At 40.9% G+C, this 12,243-nt stretch overlaps 1 protein-coding gene across 2 annotated transcripts in view; it reads left to right on the top strand.

Annotated features, from left to right (window-relative positions):
- Positions 1-12,243, top strand: part of TTLL11 (tubulin tyrosine ligase like 11) — a 281,019-nt gene that overhangs the window by 65,028 nt on the left and 203,748 nt on the right. The window contains exon 3 of one of the 2 annotated variants that reach the window (XM_007968180.3): positions 6,774-6,907. The exons of the other annotated variant lie outside the window; for it this stretch is intronic. Coding sequence (XP_007966371.3) covers positions 6,774-6,907 — 134 coding nt within the window. The remainder of the gene's footprint in view (positions 1-6,773; positions 6,908-12,243) is intronic. 2 annotated transcript variants of the gene reach the window in all.

The raw sequence follows: 12,243 nt of genomic DNA, 5'->3' as shown, positions 1-12,243 counted from the left end.
AACCTCCCAATACAACTTTTTTGTTTTGCATTTTAATCTCTACCACTTTTTTGAGACGGAGTCTCGCTCTATCCCCCAGGCTGGAGAGCAGCGGCATGATCTTGGCTCACTGCAACCTCCCAGGTTCAAGCAATTCTCCTGCCTCAGCCTCCTGAGTAGCTGGGATTATAGGCCTGCACCACCACACCCGGCTAATTTTGTATTTTTAGTAGAGACAGGGTTTTGCTATGTCACGTTGGCCAGGCTGGTCTCAAACTCCTGACCTGAAGTGATCCACCTGCCTCAGCCTCCCAAAGTGCTGGGATTACAAGCGTGAGCCACTCTACCAGGTCTCTTCGTTATTTTTGATGGCTGAATGAAGAGGATATTTAAGATGGTAGGACAGCTTAGGGAGAAGGAGCACTGGATTAAGCTGGGTATGATGCAGTCAAAGGGCCTCCCACTTATTTTTTAAAATGTTAATATATTTCACAGACTATATTATAATGTCATAATAAATAATTTCTAAAAAGAACATCACCCTGAATCCCATGTCTCATTTAACAAAACAGCGATGTGAATATTTCTTTATTTCCTCCCAAACCTGAAGCATGTTTACTCATCCTTTTTGCATGGTTGCAGTCCTAGTGTAGTAGCCTAAATATAAGGTGTTTTCTCTTAGTATTTTATCAATTTTACCTATTTTAAAGGGAGAATCAGTTTACTCTTTCCTTGACATTCTACCCCACGTCTTTAAGAAAACGCATTGCAGAAAACACAATAGCCGTACGTTATACACTGGGTGGTAGTTATGCCACATCCACTAGGGGTTTTCACCTAAGCATGCAGTCTTACAAGTTCACTATCACAGACCACACTTGGCTCAGATTCACTTAGAAGGATACAGGGCAGGAAACACAGCTTGCTGGCCAGTCAGTGTAAGCATTTCTCTTCAGTGGAGTGTTTGCAGGAGTTCCAGGGACTAGTCTCTGGCTCCTCAAGTGAAAGCTCAGGTGCAAAAGGACTAGATCCACATTGGCAGATAGGAGTCTTTCTTGGCTTAGATGCCCCAGAGGAGCCAGAATCTCTTAGAACTGCTCTGTAGTATGGCTTCTAAGGTCCCAGCAAGGGTCATAATTAAGTTATAAGAATCGTCGCACTCAGAAAAGCTTGGAGCTATGGCTTTCTACTAGATATTTATGCAATTTACCAAGTCAGGGATCATTTTAACCATATGCTTTGTGCCTAGTAATTCAGCTAACATTCTGCCTTCATTGTTTTCTAGGGGAACCGAGATAGAAAGTTAACCCAAGGTCAAATTTATCCTTAGAGAAGGAGAAAGGGTTTTGTTACAGAACAAGAATGATTGTTGCAGCCAGAGTTCTTGCCCAACAGTTTAATGGGATAGCTATTATTTTTTGTGTCTTGCTGCTCAGAAAAGGATGCTTTGTGATGCCACTTAAAGGACTTATTAGGATGTTGGAGGAATACAGTTTGGAAGAGAAAACGCTTTAAATGAGGACTGAGTTCCTAAGACATGAATCATCAAATGAGGCTTCATTTACATTTTCCCCATTTGCTCATGCCTCACCTAGTGGCTGAGAGTAGGAAAGAAGTAGCTATAGATCTACATTCAGAATACAAATTAGAAATATAGAATGAAGTACCCCCCAAGGATTAGTTTCATTAAAGGTGCTAGAATGATATTCATTCCAAACAAGCAAGTTTGCCCCATCCTGTATTCCACGTCAGTGATTGGAACATAGACTTTTCCACTTTACTAACAGAAATTAATTAGTTCTAATGACAAAGCAGACTCTTGAACGTCTAGGCAGAGGAACAGTGCTGCCACACCCTCTGCCCTGTGAAAGGTAGTAATCCTCAGCAGAGGGGTGATTCCAGAACAGTCTGTCCTCTGATACCAGTTTGTGTCCAAGCTTATCTTCTATCTCTCATATATTCCATAACTCTAAAATGCACTTTCTATGCATTGTATATTACTTAGGGTAAGTTCTAGTGGATATCCCAGGCAAGTATAAACACTGTATGTGCTGGGCCAACTGAGAACAGATATATACACATGGAAGTGATTAATTTTGTTTGTGTCAGCACATTAGATTTTAGTCACTTTTCTATGGGTAATTTCCTGGTTCAAAATACATTATTATATTTTGGCTGATGAATTAAGACTTTCTATGAAAATAATCTGATTTAGATACGTCTAAAGAAAGTAGATTATTAGATATGTCTACTTTCTTTAGACGTATCTAAATCAGACATATCAGATTAGACATATCAAATTTAGCTCTAAGAAAGTCCAAAACTGTCCATTCTCAGCTTCTGAGCAGGTCTTTTGCTGAGCTTCAGGGTCTGAGATGTATGGCATCACATGGCAGGTGGTACCTGAGAGCCCACCTGAGAAGGGGGCTTTCTGCTGGAGAGGGAGGGAGCTTCAGTGAGGAACATGTGGGGACAGCCATCTATCAAGCATTGGTCTGGGCTCTGGAGCTACAAAGACACAGAGAAAGGCATGTAAAGAGAGAAGAAAAATGCAGCCTAAGGGCTATGCTGGAGGAAGCTGGAATGCTGTGGAGGTCTGGAGCAGGGGCAGGCAACCTAACCCAGATTTGCCCACGGAGCAGCAGGGTGAGAGATCCTGGAGAAGAGGACTGGCGTGGAAACTGAGCCTCCAGGATGGATGGGCCCGATCCCCATGCCAAACAAGGGAGCAGAGTTGGTGCAAAGACAGAATGCCTTGAGCATATTGCTCATTCAGCAAAGGGCAAGTGGCCCACCATGGTTAGAGGGCATCAGGTGAGCGGGGTAGGGAAGGGGTGATGAGCAGGAACCCAAGTATAGCACTGTTAGAGCCTGAAAGTCATGGGGAGCCACTGAGGAATTTTTAAGCCAGACAGTGACACGGGTCAGCTTGCATGTTAGCAAGATCAGCCAGAGGGACACATTAGAAATGGGTGAGATGGCTGACAGAAGAAACAGCGATGTAGCTAAGAGTCTGCTACAACATCCACCCGAGAGATGAATGAGTCAGGGGCAATGGGAATAGAATAGGATGGATCTGAAAGTATTTATTTGTTGTTTGGTGGTTCTGATGTGTTTTTGCCAAGAATTATTGTTATAAATAATATTTTGATTGAATAGTGCTCCAAGTATAGCTCAATTTTGATTTGTTTTGTTTTATGTTAACTGGGTGAAGTAGGGCTGCCTGGGCAGACCTGATATTGAACTGTTATGCTCTCAGTTAACTTGAATGGGATGAGACCCACCAGGACTTGAGACTCCAGCATAGCAGACGGAAGCACCCAGGCCTGCCTCAGAAGGAGGGGCAGGAGGTAAGCCCTTGGTGTCAGAAACTCCCACCTGAATTAAGAAGTTTTCCCAATTGATAGGGGAACTGCCCTCATAGAGACATCTAGGGAGAGACCTTATTGAGAAACCTAGGTGGACAGTCAACCTCAAAAGGAGCTGTTGTTAGGTAGCAGGACCCCAGACACTGGGCTAAAGTCACCGACAGGAGGAATCCAGCCCTTGCGAAGTGGGCTTGAGGGGAACAGAGGAGAGGCTAGAGAGAGGAGGGGCATTGGAGAGAACAAAGAAAAGGCCTCAACTCTGTGCATTGCTAAGGCAGCTGCTCAGGCTCCAGGAGCAAAAGATAAGGTCACCAACATTTGGAGACAAGCAATAGAGCACCGGAAAAATGGGTAAAATTCTTCTTATCTGATTGGAATACAAAGTCTAGATCAGACTTTTAGCAGAAGGGAGCTGGGGGTTAGACCTAGAGCTTCTATCTCAGATCGGAATTGGTCCTAGAGCCCAGGGAGGGGACACAGGTGACAAGAGGTCAGGTGCTGCAGCTACTTAGGGAAACGGGACAGGGCCTGGAGCCAGTAGGGCCTGAAGTCAGCAGAGCTGGCCATGACCTCCCTTCTCACAGATTTTCTCTGGGAACATGTGTCCTGGATCAGCTAGAAACCCTGCTGTGCTTGTCAGGATCATAATGAGAGAAGATGCCACTCCCACACCTGTCTCTGAGCCACCTCCAGAGGTGGAGATGCCAGCAGCTTCCATGTGGGTTCTAGTGAGGGGCCAGAAACTGCCTGGTGGCACTGGATAGTAGCACAGCTTAGATATGGAGGAGCAAAGGTTTGGTGCTAAGTGGAATGAGAGAGGTCTACACCAGTGCCTCCTGGAGGACAGGCATTCAGGCAGGGTTGGAGTGAGCTGCCTCCCGCCTGCAGGCAGGAAGTGCCTGGCTTCCAGGGGTGCTTCTTAAGTTGGCCATTTTCAGTAGAAAACTGCCTGGAGACACAAAGGTAAACTTGGAAACGCTTATTAGCTGGTGTGGGGCCTGATGATGCACATTACAGAAGGAGCCATTGCTGATATTAAATGAATATTGACTGAATTTGCAGGACATACATTTTCAGAAAACTTTTCTGGAGCACCCAGACTGCCCTCATGTACTCACAGCCCTCTGGGTTGTGTGAGCCCTTCTGACCTGCTGAGGGATTTTGGAGGGAGAACCTTCCCCCGGCACAATGACTTTAAAATGCAGAAAATACCACAACAATATTTGGTCAGGAGGCATCCTCTACGTGGAGTAAGGTGCTGTATTACAGTTAGTTATGAAGGCTTTCAGTTCAATACGGTAACTAAAATGTTGGTCAACCTCAAGCAAAAGGATTCCAAAAAAGTTGAAGTTTTGCTTTGTTTACCTTGTGGTCAGCTCTTGTGTTTATAATGCAATGATTCTAATTTTGTGGGGGAATAAAAGGAAATAGCTGTGATTTTCCAGACTCCCTTCTTGGGAAGCTCAGAACAGTGTCCTCAGTGAGTTTTCTTGACTATTGAACAGTTCATGTTAGAGAACAGTTTATTAGTGCTTTTTAAGCTCCTTTATTTCTTACTTAATCCTTCCCTATATCCTTCTAAACAACAACTAAGACCTGGACACTGACATCTTGAAGCTGGAACCTTTAGATTTATTGCACTTTTTAATATGCTGACGGAAGCAAGAAGGTGGTTCTTAAAACTTTCCTTCACAGATGTTTACCCTTTACTTTCTGAACGTGGGAATTTAGAGGAACTTCATTCATTCTGACTGCCCATTTGGAATGTGTGATAATTTGGGCATGCCAAGCTGACATGGAACTTCGTATTTTCTATTAAAAATAGTTTTGCTAAGCACATTTCTAGTGTCAGTAATGGAACTGTTTGGTCTCTTTCAGGATAAAGGACATTTTTAGCCTTCATTTTTGGCAGTGATATTTGTCTTAAGAAATAAACATGATAGCTGGGTGTGGTGGACACGTATGTAATCCCAGCACTTTGGGAGGCTGAGGCAGGTGGATCACCTGAGGTCAGGAGTTTGAGACCAACCTGACCAACATGGTGAAACCCCTTCTCTACTAAAAATACAAAAATTTGCTGGGTGTGGTGGCATGCACCTGTAATCCCAGCTACTCAGGAGGCTGAGGCAGGAGAATTGCTTGAACCCAGGAGGCAGAGGTTGCAGTGAGCTGAGATCATCCCATTGCACTCCAGCCTAGGCAACAAGAGCGAAACTCTGCCTAAAAAGAAAAAGAAAAAGAAATACGGATGATGCCAGGCATAGTGGCTTACGCCTGTAATTCCAGGGCTTTGGGAGGCCAAGGCGGGTGGACGGCTTGAGCCTACAAGTTCAAGACTAGACTGGGCAATAGTGAGACCCTGTCTCTATAAAAACAAAAGCAATACAAAAATTAGCCAGGCATGGTGGCACACACCTGTAGTCCCAGCTACTCGGGAGGCTGAAGTGGGAGGATCACTTGAACCTGGGAGGCAGAGGTTGCAATGAGGTGAGATCATGCCACTGCACTCCAGCCTGGGCATTAGAGCAAGACTGTGTTTCAAAAAAAAAAAAAAAAAAAAAAAAAAAAGAAAAAAGAAAAAGAAAAAGAAAAAAAAGAAAAGAAAAAAGAACAAAACATGTTAAAATTGATAATAATTTTTACCTATTTGCTTAAAATTTGCTACACTATATAGTACTCAGTTTCTTCTCTTGTCAAAGTTACTAGTGATGTTACACACACAAAAAAATCCACCGTTCTTTTCATGTTTTATAACAGTGAGACATTTTAATTCCCTCTGGGCAAATTAATGAGATAGGATCAATGTCAGTGTTAGTCCTTATAACTGAGGAACTCCTACAGATTGCATTTTTTCCCTTAAAGTATAAATCATGGTATTCTTTTTATTTCCTGTCCTTCATTCAAGGAGACAGATTTTATGCTGAAAGATGTGTGTTTTCCTATTTCATGCCTTTAATACTCATGAAACAGTAAAAGAAAGAAACTTAATTAAGCCTCTCATAATGTAACTGGAGTCCACTAGATAATATTCTCTAGGGTGCAAGATGGAAGGAATCCCAGAAGCATGTAGGGTGGCCCCAGATTAAAGAAGGTATTAAATTTTAAGTGCAAGATATAAATGGTTCCCTGTTCATTACCTAAGGGGGTGACAAAGAATAAACTAGGTGAAAACTCATTCCTTCAAACTTATGCTTCATTTTTATAAAGAGAAAAGAACACCCATCCATTACCTCAGGTTTTTCATTAACTCAGTAGTTCTTTCCAAACCATGAGTCACCGCTGTGGGGAACAACTCAGACCTTTTCTAAAAATCCTGCCTGAAAAAGAGAATATGTCGGGTGGGTGGTTTTAAAAGTCCCAAATAATGGCTGTTTTATAGCTAGTAGCCCACTGTTGTTAAAACCTCACAGCGTCTCTTCTCCCCAGGCATGACGGAGATGGTGCGTAAAATTACTCTGAGCAGAGCAGTGAGAACCATGCAGAATCTCTTTCCTGAGGAGTACAACTTCTACCCTCGCTCATGGATTCTGCCTGACGAGTTCCAGCTCTTTGTTGCTCAGGTAGATGGCACTCCGTCCCCATGACCCCTGAATTATATTATGGTTGCAACTGTGTCCTGGGTCCTGTGTGCTGGGAGCTGGGGCAGGGGGGTCCCAGGAAGCTAAGACTAAGGGAGCGTCTTAACAGTACACAGTAGGTGTTGGCAGCTGTCAAAACAGCTTGCAGAGTTGAACGAGTAGGGTGACAGGTAGGTAAACTGAAGAAACTGGTCTTGACACAAGGAGACAGATATCAGAGCTGGATCATGGAGTCAGGATGCTGGAGAGCCAGGGAGCTGGAGCCAGAGCAGGCAGTTGGGCCCCCAAGTAGAATGGGGCCACTGGGGGAATCCTAGAGCCGTGGCCTCCCCAGCTTCCTGTGGCCTGAGATGTGGGAGGTCAGGCTCTGTTTAAAGGCCAGGGAGCAGGTCTGACAAACTCATGGGGAACCTTTTAAGTGTTTTGCTTTAAACTTGTTCCAGAATCAATTGTCAAGTGACCCATTCCATCTCGAAGCACTACGTTTGAACATGTAATACCGTGGAGCCCTCACCACTGATTGTGAAGTGGAATCAGTAGGGAAGTGGAACTTAGACCTGCCATTTTTGTTAGCCTTTTGGCAGTTTCATTTAGGATCCTTTGAAAGCCTTTGTGTGCAAATTTCACAGTCTGGCCCATAACTCTGGGGTAACTATACAACCAATGCCTGTCTAATTGTGATAAGGCTAACACCATTTACAGGTCCTGCTATGTTCCAGGCTTTGTGCTAGAAGCTTAACATATTTTACTTATTTTTATTTTTATTTTTGTGTTTTTGAGATGGAGTGTTGCTCTGTTGCCAGAGTGCAGTGGTGCGATCTTGGCTTACTGCAGCCTCTGCCTCCTGGTTCAAGCCATTCTCCTGCCTCAGCCTTCTGAGTAGCTGGGACTACAGGCGTGTGTCACCGCACTGGCTACTTTTCTTTTTTTTTTTTTTTTTGTATTTTTAGTAGAGATGGTGTTTCACCACATTGGCCAGGCTGGTCTCGAACTCCTGACCTCAAGTGATCCACCCACCTTCACCTCCCAAAGTGCTGGGATTACAGGCATGAGCCACCACACCCAGCCCACATTATTTCTTTTAATCTTCACAGCAATCTTGTGAGGGTGGTTTTATTATTATCCCCATTTTATGGATGAGGAAACTGAGGCTTTGAAAAATTTAGCAACTTGCTTGAGAAGTAGGATTTAAAACCTAGAGCTATTTCAAAGGCATATGCTTTCTATAGTCTATTTTATTGCCTCTGTATTGTTTTGGTTTTAATATTGAATTATAAAACTTGTAATAAAATTATACTTTACTAAACACAAAAACAGCTCGAAGTGATAATTTTTAAAGGACGTTTTCTGTGAGATGGTGGTCACGTGGGTTTATACACATTGCTTAAAATTCATGGAACTATTAACGTAAAATGGGTGCATTTTATTGTACGCAAACTATGCTTCAATAAAGTTAATTTTAAAAGATAACTCTCAGCTGTTCCTCATAATTACACCCCAATTTCTCTCTTCTGTGGCTCTGCTCATGCTGTTGTTGCTATGTGGAATACCTTTCCTTCCCATCTTTACAGCTCTGCATCCAACTACAGTCATGAGTCACTTGGCGGGCACACATTCTGAGAAAAGTGTCATTAGGTGATTTCATCGTTGTGCCAACACCATAGAGTGCACTTACACAAACCTAGACGGTGTAGGCTCTTACACATCCAGGCTATCCAGTATAGCCTATTGCCCCTAGGATACAAACCTGTATAGCATGGTACTGTACTTAATACTGGTAAGTCTTTTTTGTATCTAAACATAGAAAGGGGAAAATACTGTATAAAAGTTAAAAAATGGTACACCTATGTAGTACACTTCCCATGAATGGAGCTTACAGGACTAGAAGTTGCCCTGGGTGAGTCTGTGAGTGGATGGTAAGGGAATGTGAAGGCCTAGGATATTATACTACTGTAGGCTTCAGAAACACTGTATACTTAGGCTACATTAAATCTATTTTTAAAAAATTTTCTTTGATAAGAAATTAGCCTTAGCTTACTGTAACTTTTTACTTTCTAAGCTTTTTAATTTTTAAAAACCTTTTAGACTCTTTTGTAGTAACACTTAGCTTAAAACACAAACACACTGTACAGTTATACAAAAAATTTTTTCTTTTTATTCTTATTCCATAAGCATTTTTCTGTGTTTAACTTTTAAAATTATTTTTACTTTTTAAATTTTTTGTTAAAAAACCAAGACACAAACACATACATTTGCCTAGGCCTACACAGGGTCAGGATCATCAGTATCACTGTCTTCCACCTCCACATCTTATCCCACTGGAAGGTCTTCAAGGGTCAGTAACATGCATGGGGCTGTCATCTCCTATGATAACAGTGCTTTCTTCTGGAATACCTCCTGAAGAACCTGCCCGAGGCTATCCTACAGTCAACTTTTTTTTTTTTTTTAGAAGTAGAAGGAGTACACTCTAAAATAACAATAAAAAGTATACTATAGTAAATACAGAAGCCAGTAACATAGTAGTTTATTATCAAGTATTATGTACTGTGTGTAATTGTATTATACTGCACTTTTATACAACTGGCAGTGCAGTAGGTTTGTTGACACCTGCAGCACCACAAACATGAGTAATGTGCCATGCTACAAATCTAAGATCACTGATTTTTAAATCTTAAAGCAAATTTCCTTCTAGGCACTGCTATGGATACATCTCAGGAATTTTTGTATATTACATTTTCATTATAATTCAGTTGAAAATATTCTCTAATTTCTCTTGGGATTTCTCCTTTGCCCATGGGTTATGTAGAAATGTGTTGTTTACTTTTTAAGTCATTTGGGGACTTTCCAAGTATTTTTTGTATTGATTTCTAATTTTGTTGACAGCAGAGAGTATATTCTGTATTATCTCAGTCTCTTTAAATTTATTGAGAATTTTCTTGTGGCTTATATATTGTCCATCTTGATGAGTGTTTCATGGCACTTGGAAATAATACGTATTCTGAGGTTGTTGATGTAGCATCTTATAAGTGTCAATTAGGTCAAGTTGCTATTGGTGGTATTCACATCTTTTTTTACTGCTTTACTACTTACTTGTTCTATCAGTTACTAAGTTAGTGTTGAAATTTCCAGCTTTAAGTTTGGATCGTCTGCTTCTCCTTTTAGTTCTGTCAGTGTTTTCTTCATGCATTTTGAAGCTCCATTATTAGCTTGATGATTTGACTCCTTTATCAGTAACTTGTCCTGAAGTCTATTTTGTTTGATATTAATTTAGCACCTCTAGTTTTCTTTGGCTTCGTATTTGCATGGTATATCTTTTACCATTATTTTACTTTCAACCTATCTGCATTTTTAAAGAGTGCTTCTTGTTGACAGCATGAAATTGGTGTGGTCTTTTATTCAGTTTGACAGTCTCTGCCTTTTGATTTGTGTGTTTAGTCCAGTTAATCTTAATATGTAATGCTAACTGTTGGATTCAAGTCTATCGTCTTACTATTTATTTTCTATTTATTCTTGGATTAATTGAATATTTTTAGTATTTTATTTTATCTCTTTTTTAGGCTTCTTAGCTATACATCTTTTCAAAATCTTTTTGGTTTTCATCCTAGCCCTGGTATCTAGGGTTTATAATGCATCTTTAACTTACCACATTAGCCTTTGAGTATTACATACTTCAAGTAAAATATTAGCACCTTACAGCAGTATAGTTCCATTCCCGCCCTCATCCTTTGTGCTATCGTCATCTGTTTTACTTCTGACATTGTTGTAAACCACACAATACGTTGTTATTATTTTTGCTCTGAAAAGTCAATTATCCTATAAAGAAACTAAAAAATGGGTACATTTGTCTTTTATACTCACTCATGTATTTACTATTTCCCGCATTCTTCATTCTTTTGAATGGGTCTGGGATTTCATTTGGTATTATTTTCCTTTGGCCTCAATAATTCGCTTCAACACATTTCTTGCAGTGCAGGTCTGCTGGTGACAAATTCCCTCAGCTTTCATTTGTCTGAAAATGTCTTTATTTTGCCTTCAGTTTTTAAACTGCTTTGAAATAATTTAAAACTTAACAAAAAAGTTGCAAAAATAGGACAGGGAGAGACCCCAAATTCTTCATCTAACTTCCTCTAATGTTAACATCTTACACAGTGACTGAAACTGGGAAATTAACATTGATATAGTATGAAATAACCTACACTCTTAATTTGCATTTTGCCTGTTGTCCTGCTAATGTCCTTTTTCTGGTATAGGATTCACTCCATGATCCCTCATTGTATTTAGTTGTCATTTTCCCCCAGTCTTCTCTAGGTTGTAACAGTTCCCTGGTCTTTGTCTTTTGTGACCTTGACTCTTTTGAAGAACACTGGTGATATAGTTTGGATCTGTGTCCCCACCCAAATCTCATGTTGAATTGTAATTCCCCAGTGTTGGAGGTGGGGCCTGGTGGGAGGTGATTGGAACATGGGGACAGATATCCCCCCTTGGTGTTGCATAGTGATAGAGTTCTCATGACATCTGGTTGTTTAAAAGTGTGTAGCACCTCCCTCCTCTCTCTCTTGCTCCTACTCCAGCCACCTAAGACTTGCCTGCTTTCCCTTTGCCCTCTGCCACGATTGAGAGTTTCCTGAGGCCTCCCCAGAAGCCGAGCAGGTGCCAGCATCATGCTTCCTGTACAGCCTGTGGAACTGTGAGCCAATTAAACCTCTTTTCTTTATAAATTACCCAGTCTTAGGTATTTCTTTATAGCAGTGAGAGAACAGTCTAATACAATTGGCTAGTTATCTTTTTTTTTTTAAGAACGAACTTACATTTGGATTTGTCTGATATTTCTCATGTTAGATTCAGTTTAGACATTTTTGGCAAGAACCCTATGAAAGTGATGTTGTTAGGTACATGATGTCAAGATGTCTTATCCCTGGTGATGTTAACTTTGATCACTTAAAGTAGTGTCTGCTAGATTTCTCCACTATAAAGTTACTATTTTTCCCTTTTTAATTAGTGTCTAGTAAGGAGATATTTTGAGACTCTGCAGAGAGCCTAGTTGTCTAGTAAGGAGATATTTTGAGACTCTGCAGAGAGCCTAGTTGTCTTATACTTTTTAACAGACAGCTTTGTTGAGATATAATTGACATCGAATAAACTACAGATATTTAGAATGTGCAGTTTTATACATTTCATATTTGTAAAAAGCCATGAAATCATCGCCACAATCAAGATAATGAACATATGCATCATGCTGAAATGGTTCCTTGTGTCCCTTGGTAATCCTTCCATCTTTCCCTTCTTTTTTTTTTTTTTTTTTTTTTTGAGACAGAGCC

This window comes from Chlorocebus sabaeus, chromosome 12, assembly GCF_047675955.1.
Source record: "Chlorocebus sabaeus isolate Y175 chromosome 12, mChlSab1.0.hap1, whole genome shotgun sequence".
Taxonomy (NCBI): domain Eukaryota; kingdom Metazoa; phylum Chordata; class Mammalia; order Primates; family Cercopithecidae; genus Chlorocebus; species Chlorocebus sabaeus.
The sequence above is the reverse complement of the archived record's forward strand: the minus strand, read 5'-3'. Positions and strand labels throughout refer to the sequence as shown.